The sequence below is a fragment of the Belonocnema kinseyi genome, chromosome 2 (genome assembly GCF_010883055.1).
Source record: "Belonocnema kinseyi isolate 2016_QV_RU_SX_M_011 chromosome 2, B_treatae_v1, whole genome shotgun sequence".
In the NCBI taxonomy this organism is placed as follows: Eukaryota; Metazoa; Arthropoda; class Insecta; order Hymenoptera; family Cynipidae; genus Belonocnema; species Belonocnema kinseyi.
In genome coordinates, this window is record NC_046658.1 from 126,047,228 (window position 1) to 126,057,571 (window position 10,344).

The 10,344-nt window shown below is 25.1% G+C and overlaps 1 protein-coding gene across 6 annotated transcripts in view; it reads left to right on the forward strand.

The window, feature by feature from the left end:
• LOC117166965 (protein tyrosine phosphatase type IVA 1) overlaps nt 1-9,087 on the forward strand; it is a 147,130-nt gene extending 138,043 nt beyond the window's left edge. For all 6 annotated transcript variants that reach the window (XM_033351463.1, XM_033351465.1, XM_033351464.1 and 3 more), the window contains exon 6: nt 7,613-9,087. In XM_033351463.1, coding sequence (XP_033207354.1) covers nt 7,613-7,724 — 112 coding nt within the window. In that variant the 3' untranslated portion in view covers nt 7,725-9,087. The remainder of the gene's footprint in view (nt 1-7,612) is intronic.
• The last annotated feature ends 1,257 nt before the right edge of the window (nt 9,088-10,344 follow it).

Here is a 10,344-nt window from a genome sequence, read left to right on the forward strand (position 1 = left end):
AGATACACTGCCGCGCAAAAGTTTTTTTATGACTGAATAAATTCTCTTAATTTTAATTATGCGAGAACTAAAAAAATTTTCCTTTAAAAGGTTAATTGTTTTCCAAATTCTGTATAAAATAAGCCCAGGGTGAAGCCAATTTGTATAATTTTTGAGTAGATATTGCAAAAAAATTCTTATAAAAAAAATAATAATAGTGCATTTTTGCTCAAGAAAGATGAAATACATAATTAAAAAGATCAATTTTCAAACCAAAAAGACGAATTGTCCACAAAATAGTTGAATATTTTATCGAACGGGATTACTCTTTAACAACATTATTTTATTTTCAAAGAAATAATTAATTTTTGAAGCAAAATAATTAAATTTTCAACTAAATAATAACATTTTTGACCAAAAAATAATTTGCAGAGAATCTAAAGTAAGAGAGAAAAACATTAAACCCTAAAAACTATTGTTGAATAAACAAGGGAAATAGTAAAATATTTATGTCAAAAGTTCACGTCGAGTTCTTTTTCAGAAATTGTTATAGTTAACAATACAATATTTTCCTTGATTTTATAAATCATTTTTAACAACGAATAACAGTTATGCCGAAAAGCAAGTTTCTAACTGGATTTATTAAAATTAATTAAATTTGTATACAATTTGTATTTCATTTTTTTAAGTTGAAAATTTTTTAAAATAAAATTTTCTTTAAATTCTGCAAAATAAAAATAAAAAATTGTCATAAAGTCTCCCGACCAACTCAATTTTTCCTACAATCTAGAGAAAATTGTTTGATTCTCTCAAAATATTTACAAATTCATAAAAAGCTTTTTTTTTACAAAATTGTAAAAAATCTATATTTTTCTTTAAATTTTTGTCTCTTTCAAATTAACAATTTTTCTGGAATCTTTTCAAGACTTCTGAGCCTTCTAAATGCCTTTTGAAATTTTTCGGATTTGTCTTAATAATTTATAAAGACAAAAAAAATCTGCCTTAAAATCATTCAGATTCTTTTTTTTTTAATTTTCTGGAAAACTTAGAAATCTTTTAGAATATTATCCTAAAGATAGTTTAAAAAAAATAAAAATCATTAAACATTTATCTGGGAATCTAAAGAAAATTTTTTCATTCACTTGAAACCTTTTGTAATTTTATTTCAGCTTCTTTCTTCAAAATCTTCAACAATGTTTAATTTTAAAAAACATGAAATTTTTCAAAAGTTTCAAATTAACTTTGAATTGTATGAATACTTTTAAATATTTATCAAGCATAACAGAATTTTTTGTAATTTCCTAATTCTGATATAATTTTCTTCCAGACAATTCTTCAAGACAAAATCTTGAGACAATTTTGTTGTTCTCTTAAAAGCTTTAAAAATTCTTGAAAAGCTTCTAATTTTTTGGTCAAAATCTTCAAAAGTGTACATTTCGTTAAAAAATTGTCTGAATCATTCCAAGATTTCAATTATTTTCGATTATTTTTAAAACTAATGAAACTTCTATAAAAAAAAAAAAATTTAATCCGAAAAAGTGGTTGTAAAATCTTTCAGATTCTTTTACGACATATTTTGAAATTTTCAAAACTTAATATTTCAACGATTTCAAAAGGTTTTAAAAATTTTTTGGAGATTTTAAAAAGATATCACAAATATTTTAAGGATTTTACAAAGAATTCAAATATTTCAATAAGATTTCAACAGTTTCACAAAGATTGTAAAGCTTCCAAAAGATTTCGCAAAGATTTATAATATTTACGAAAAATTAACAAAGATTTCAAACAAGATTTCACAAAAATTCCAAACCAAATTTCACAAGGATTTGAAACATTTCACAAAGACTTCAAGGATTTCAAAGGGTTTCAAAAGGTTGCAAAAGAGTTTAGAATATTTGATATGATCTGATGAAGATTTCCCAAAAATGTCGAAGTTGTCAAAAGAATTCACATATATTTTAAGCATTTTAGGAGGATATAAAAAAATTTTAATAGATTTTAAACATATTTAAAATAGCTCACAAGATTTCAAAGTTTTTAAAATATTTCGAAAATTTTACAAGGATTCAAAAAATTTTCATAAAGATTTCAAACATTTTACAAAAATTTTTAAAAGTCGTCTACATTCGATTTCAAAGATTACTTCTTATTAAATTTTTTTTCGTGGGAAATTAAAGCGTTTTGAATAGAAAATTCTTTCTTTTGGATTGAAAATTATTATTTTTTTTTGTCAAAAAGTCATATTTTATTCCTGAAAATTGAACTGTCTTAGAAAAAGATACGTCTCTTTAGCTTGAAAATTCACCTTTGCACGTTAAAAGTTTTGGTAAAAAATTCGTACGTTTGGTGGAAAACTGCTCTTTGCAAGTTGAAAATTCATCTTTTTCGTTGAAAATTAAACTGTTTTCAATAAAAGATTTGTCGCTTTTTATTGAAAATTCATCTTCTTTGGTCAAAAAGTCAAGTTTATTATTTAAAAATAAACTTTTTTTGTTGAAAATTTAACTGTCTGTGAAAAAGATTCGCCTTTTTTGTCTTGGAAATTTAAGTGTTTGGTCTTTGCTTAAAGTTTATTCTTTTTTGTCGGCAAATTCGAACATTTGGTTGAAAATTCATTTTTGCAAGTATAAAGTTCAACTATTTTGTTTAAAAAAAATCACTTTTTTCGTGGAAAATTTGTTCTTTTGAATGGAAAATTCTTTTTTTTCGATACAAAGACATCTTTCCCATTTAGTAATGAAATTTTTTGTCGAAAATTCATCCTCGCGAGTTGAAAACCCGAATTATTTGTTAATAAGTATCTTTTAGTCAAAATTAAACTGTTATGAATAGAAAAATCGTCCTTTTGGATTGCGTATTCATTTTTTATCAAAAAGCTATTGAAAAATAAACTTTTTTGTTGAAAATTCAACATATTTAAAAAAAAAATCGTCTTTCTTGCTTTACACATTTTCAAATAATATTATTATACTCTCAGTATTCTTTTTGGGTTAAAAAGTCTACTATTTGGTTGAAAATTCAATTATTACTTTGGTAAATGCCATCTTTTTTCGTAGAAAATTAAATTGCTTTGTTGGACATTTATCTTTTTGGTTGAATTCAATTGGTTTTGATTGAATATTAAAATCCTTTTTGGTTAAAAATGCAATTACTTGATTTAAAATTAACTTTTTTCTTTAAAAAAATACATTCCTTTTTATTGAAAATTCAACGTGTTTTGTTGAAATTTCGTCTTTCTAGCTTGATAATTCATTTACTTTTGTATAAAATTCAACTATTTGGTTTAAAATCAACTTTTTTGTTGAAACATTGTATTTTGGTGTTGAGAATTTAACTGAAATCTTTCTTGATTAAAAATTCATCTATTTTGATAGAAAATTAATATTTTTCTATTGTTATAAGTGCAAAGAATAAATTAGAACGGCTCGTTTAATTTTTTTATTTGAAAATTTAACAATTTTCTTTGGAAAGATATAATTTTTGTTTGCAAATTCAACTAGTTTGTTAAAAATTCAACTCTTTTCCTAGAACCTTAAACTTTTGTGTAAAATACATATTTTGTTGCTGATAATGTCAACTGAAATATTTTTTAGATAAAAGGTATTTTTCTGATAATTTGTCATTTTTATTTTAAAGTTCATATTTTTCAGTTGAAATATTGAATCTTTCTTGTATAAAAATGCTACTGTTTTGTTGAAAATTTTACTATTTCCTAGAAAATTTACTTTTATTTGATATTCGTATTTTTGTGTTGAAAAGTGAATTGAAATCTGTTTTGATGAAAATTCAACTCTTTTTTTTGAAAATTGTGTTTTTTTTTATTAAAAAATTCACTCGTTTTAGCAGAAATTCTATCTTTATTGGACAAAAATGCAACTGTTTGGTGAAAAATTAAACTATTTTGTTAAAAAGTAATAGTTTACGATTGAAAATTCTACTGTTGTTTTGAAAATTTAACTATGTCGTAGAAAATTTATTGTTTTGTTTAAAATTTATATTGTTTATATCTTTTTTGGAAAGAAATGCTACTTTTTGGCAGAGAATTCAACAATTTTGTTTAAAAGTCAACCTTTTTGGTTAAAAATTCGCCTTTTTGAATTCAAGATTCATATTTTGATCGTGAAAAGCCAATTCAAATCTTTTGTAATCGAAAATTCAAACATTTTGTTGAAAATTAATCTTTTTAATTTAAAAATTCGTCTGCTTTAGTAAAAATTTTTTTTTTTAAATAAAAATGCAACTTTTTGGTTAAAAAATTCTTCTTCTTTTCTTGAGTATTCAACTATTTTATTTGAAAGATTTGATTTAATCAATTTGTTAAGAAATCATTTTTTGTTGATAAAGATTTATATTTTTAATTGATGATTCATGCCTGGTTGAAAATTAAACTACTTTGCTGCAACATAATCTTTTTCAGTTGAAAATTTATCTACTTGGGTAAAAGTTAATCTAAATTTATAAACATTCTTTTATTGAAGGCTTGTCTTTGGTTGAAAATTTAACTATTTAATAGAAAAGCCTTTTTTTTTGTTAAAAATTAAGTTTTTAATTAAGATGTAACTTGTTTATTCTTCTGAGATTGATCTTTTTCAGTGTAAGATTCTCCTTTTTTGGTATAAAATATAATTTTATTGATTCAAAATTTCATTTTTGTTGGCTAAAAATACATCAGTTTTGGGGAAATTTAATTTTTTCCTGAAGTCATATTTTTTGTTTGGAAATTTAATTTCTGTATTGGGAATGGTGGTCTACCATTACGCCACATGGTGCCGAAAAAATGGAACTAGAAAGAGTAGGTGCAATTTTAAACATGTGTCTTAATTTTTGCATAAAAGTGTTTTTACGATTGCTTTGTGAAGTATAAAACAAGGATTGAATACTAAAAACAAATATTTATCAGAAAGAAATAGTTTTAGATATAATTTCCATCTTATACAGTGAAAAAACACATTTGCGAAATAGGTTTAAAAAAAATACAATTATTGCATTATTTAATGTGAGTTTCAATGCATTGTAGGCTTAAATAAGTTTTAATTAATCTATGTAGCGACAAATTTTATCCATATTATGCCAATAGTACGAATAATAGACGACCGGAATTTAAATACGAATTCTAACCTAACTTTTGGATTCGATTTTTAAATAGTAAATATTTCATGTATAAATTAATAAAAATTTATTTTGAGTTCATTTTTGCTTCAAAATAAGTCCATTTAAGTTTATAATCTTTTGAAAATCACAATAAAGAGAACAATGTGCACAAATTAAAATGCATCTTTAAAATCATGCCTATTATTTCTAGTTCGAATTTTCGTCACCACGTGGCGTATCGCAGTTTAACAAAATTCTTGAAAGAGGGTATCTAGTGACCTTGAAAATCTTGAAAACCTGGAACTCTCCTTTAATTTTGTTTAAACCTTGAAAACATGGAAATCTCCTTGATTTTTTCACGAAAATATTGAATTTTAATTATTCTTTTTTTTCTTATTTTAAAACAGTAATTTTATCGAAATGCTAAAAGTAATTTAAATCTTTTAGCCAATTATGAAAGAAACATCTCGTTTAGAAAAAATCTTGCTGCTGAAATTTTGTTTATTCGTCAAGATATAATTTATCTTTTGTTCATTACAGAATAAATAAAGATATTTCAAAGTTTTTGAGTGTACAACAGATTTCAAAAGGTTACAAAATATTTCTAAAGATTTCAAAATATTTTAAATATCTTTAATGTAAATAATCTTTTAAAACAGACGCGCACGTCAGATTTCAACAAAGATTTCACAGCAATTTCACAAACATTTTAAAGCTTTAAAGATTTAATGGATTTCAAGAGGTTTTAAAATATTTTAGAAGATTTCAAAATATTGTAAATAATTCAATTACTTCAACGAATACAAAAGATTTTCCAAACAAAGATTCAAGAAAGATTTTATAAACATTTAAAAATATTTCACAAAGATTTCAACAATTTCAAACATTCAAAAAAGGCGTGTACACTAGATTAAAAAGTTTTCACAAACATTCCCCAAAGATTTTCAAACTTACAAAAGAGTTTAAAAATTTAAAATAGGGTATATTACACCATAATTCTAAGATTTCAAAACATTTCAAAGATTTTAAACAATTCCAAAAATTTTTAGGAGATATCAAAAGATTTCACTAAGATTTGTAGATTTGTAGATTTCACAAAAGTTTCAAAGATTTCATAAAACATTCATAAAGATTTCAAAACAATACCCGAATTTTAAAGATTTTAATAAGGGTGCAGTACACAGATTTCAAGGATTTCAAATCATTTCAAAGATTTTAAACGATTGGAAAATGTTTGAAAAGATTTCAAACGATTACAAAAGATTTCTTAAATATTTTAAAGATTTTTTAAGGATTTCAAAACATTTCAAGAAATTCAAAAAAAAAAAAAGCTTTCAACAAATTTTAGAAGATTTGAAAAGATTTTAATAGTTTCAATCGAACAGAAAAGATTTCACGAACAGAGATTGAGGAAACATTTTAAAAATATTTCAAAAGTTTTATACAGATTTAAAAAAATGCAACAAATTTTTCGTAAATTTCAAAGCTTTCAAGAACTTAAAAGATTTCAACCAGGGTTATAGTACAACAGATTTCAAGGATTGAAAAACATTTAAAATATTTTAAACGATATCAAAATTTTTTATAAGATTTCAAAAGATTTAACAAAAATTAAAAATTTTTCATTTCAAATGATTTCAAGAGTTTCAAAACATTTCAAATATTTTAAGAATATTCAAAAGATTTCAACACATTTGAGAAGATTGGAAAAGACTTCAATGATTTTAAAGAATTTAAAAATGATTTCAAGAATTTTAAAGATTTTGCAAAAGCTTTGAAAAATGCCAAAAGATTTCTCAAAAAATTCAAACTTTCACTAATGTTTGTAATACTTCATAAAGATTTCATAAAAATTTCAATGATTTCAGACTTTACAAAGATTAGAAAATATTCCTAAAGATTTTACAAAGGCGACTCATGTTCGCAAAAAATTAAGAATTTGTTAATTTACGTTTCGGTTTTCTTTAGAAATTTTTGGCCAATAAAAAATGAAATGGCTAATTTTTTACATGTGTGACAAACGTTTATTTCATTATTTGATGTAAAAAAGGAGACCTGGACAATTTTTATTTTTTAACCTGGAAAACCTGGATCAATCGAATATTCGGGTTGAAGTTTCAACAATTTAGATAAACCTTAATTTCTTTTTTGTGTAAAAAAAATATTTATTTGTTGAAAATTCTTCTTTCTGTTTTTTCAAATTCTCTTTTTTTTTGGCAAGAATTTCATATTTTTTGATTAAGATATAAACTGTGACGCTTTGTTTTTGGCAATTTATGGTTTCAGAATGAAAATTGAACTATTATGTTAAAAATTTAGTTATTTTGTTACAAAGCTATCTTCCATAGCAGAAAAGGCATTTTTTGTTTAAAATAAATTACTAAATTTGTATCTGAAAAAAAATGTTTTAGTCCCTTTATAAAAGATTCTATGTTACAAGTATTCCAAAAGTATCCTCGCAAAAAATCACAATTCTTTGTCGATTTGATTTAATTATGGACAATCTGAACTGAGTGTTTTTTTTTTATTATTTTATTTCCAGGAAGAGACGAGGTGCTATCAATGCGAAGCAACTGGCCTATTTGGAAAAGTATCGTCCAAAGTCTCGACTGAAGCTCAAGAACGGCCAAAAGAACTCTTGCTGCGTCCAGTAGATAATAAAAGAATTCTTTCTCTGGAAGCGACTATAATAATTGCCACTGATTGGTACACATTATTGTTATAAGTTTATTGCGCCAGACGACAAACTGACGTGTCGTGCCGTTTCTATCTTGAAATCGTCTGTCAATGGAAATGCAACCAAGTCTATTTACTGTCAATCAAGTCGTCACAAAGCGATTTATTTTTAGAAAATATTAATTCAAATTCTCCTGGTTCTTTTCGCTCCTAGGACCGGTTCGCTTCTTCTCGAAAAATTTCCCAATTCCTTTTTATCGATTGTCAATTTAATTCAGTGCTTCGAGCGCATTTGTCCAACTCTTGACAAGACATTTTTTACGATTAGTCTAAGCTCTTGGTGACACATCAATTTTAATTCGTGTGTTTCTTGTTTTTAAGGGATCTGTAAACAAAATAATGTCCTCTTAAACGTGTTTTTGATCAATTCTAATAATTCGACATTGAAATTATTTGATGAACTAGTAGAGGAAACGAAGATCTTTGATTGCGGAGCTCTTTTTTTTCTCAGGAAGGGGGTGGATTCTCTTTGATAATCTTCCGTTGAGAGAGTTCCACCGTCAATATAAGTATTTGATAAACGTATTTGCCTGGCGACTTCACAAAATCATCCTTCATATTATTTTCTTTTTTTTTTTTAAAAGCCCTGTGAGAAGTGACTAGTAAAATGATCTATTGCGTTTTGTATACACACGCATAGTAATCTAGGTAATAACGAATTGTAAATTATATTTTGTAATGAGACGCGTTTTCTTCTCGCTGATAGCGCAAAAAATTTTTTTGTCAGCTGGTGCTCGAATTCAATTGAAGGTGGAGCGCCAAAAGGCTGATTTTTAACGCACGAATCGCGAGAGTCAAGCGTCTGAAATCTGTACATTATTATTCGAAAGAAGCGCGCGACGACAAGAAAGATGAAATTTGCCTTGAAAAATCGGTTCTTGTTTTTTTTTTCCTCGAAAATTTTCCTCCCTTCAGTTTTCGAAGACTGATTTTTTTTTAAATATCATTTAATCCGCGGGTTCATCTTTCTTTTTAATTTGTGCAATGACCTCTACCAAACATCACATTCGTGTAGGCATATTTTAGTCTTTTTTTTTTGTTCCTCCCACGTGAAAATACTGATAAATCAGGTATTAATATGTGCAGGAAATGTTTCTTGAATTGAAGGCATTTCTGGGAGAAAGGAAAACTTTTGCATCATTTTTTAAAGCCTCGGCGAATGATGCTGGACTCGTAAATTAAGACACTAGTGTATATGCGTCAACGAACTCGTAGTGGCATTTTCAAAGTATTTCATCTCTCGTACAATATTTACGAAAAATAAAAGAAGAAGAAAAAAAACGTCGTTAATTTATAAAAGGACGCTGCGTTGCATTTCCAGTGGCACCTGGAGCCGGTGGACACTCTTAACTCTTATTGGACTTGGAAATAATTCATTCGAATCGACAGTGTCCATTTTATCATGGTCCCTCACGCAGCTCAAGAACCGTTTATATTTTATTCCTAATGAGGAATAAAATACGAAAAATGGATATTTTTTTATTTATGAATTAGTAATTTTGATTATATTGCTAAATTATTAATAGAAAAATGAAAAATTTCTTAGGTTTTGTATTTTATTTCAGGTTGTGTACTCACTTGGAAAACTGTGACATGTCAGGAAATTTTTTTTTTGGGAGCGTGCATACATTTAAAGAAAATTTTATATAAAATGAAATAATATTTTCCCATTTTGAAAAGTAGCTTTATTTTAATGTGTTCAACTATTTTTGTGAAAATTCGTGTTTTTTTTGTAAATTTATTTTTTTTAACTAAAACTTCAACGGGTTGGTTGATTTTTTTTCTATTTTGTAACTGAAAAATCTTTTAAAGTTGAAAATTCAACTCTTTTTAAAAGTTCGTCTTTTTTTATGAAAATTTAACTAATTTTTTTTTACCTGAAAATTTTACTTTTCCAGGTGGATATTCAATAATTTTAGTTGAAAATTCATCTTTTTGATTCAACTTTTTTTTACCAACAATATATCTATTCAATTTTTGGCTGAAAATTGATATTTTTTAAGTAAAAAATCATTTATTCTCTTGAAAAGTTCATCTTTTTGTTAGAAAATTAGTTTTTTTAACTCAAAATTTACTATACCCCGTTAAATATTCCATAATTTTAGTTACAAACATTTTTTTAACTGAAAATTTAACTGTTTTTAATGTGTTTTGTGAAATTTCGCTTTTTTTATCTGAAATTTAACTTATTTTTTGAAAATTCATCTTTTTGGTTTAAAATTTAATTATTTCAGTAGAAGAGATTCATTGTTTAATTTAAAAATTGTTCCTTGTTTCGATGAAAATACATATATTTTGTTTGAAAATTGGTCATTCTTTTTTAATAAATTATTCTTTTTTGTTGAAAATTATTTTTTTTTCTAACTGAAAATTTACTAAATGCAGTTGAATATTCCATCACTTCAGTTAAAAATACATCTCTTTCTTTACATTTTCAGTTTAAAAATTAATTTTTAACCACCGCAAAAAAATGAATTTTGAACAAAATAATACAATTTTTTACCAAACAATAAAACTTTTAAGCAAAAAGGATGAAAT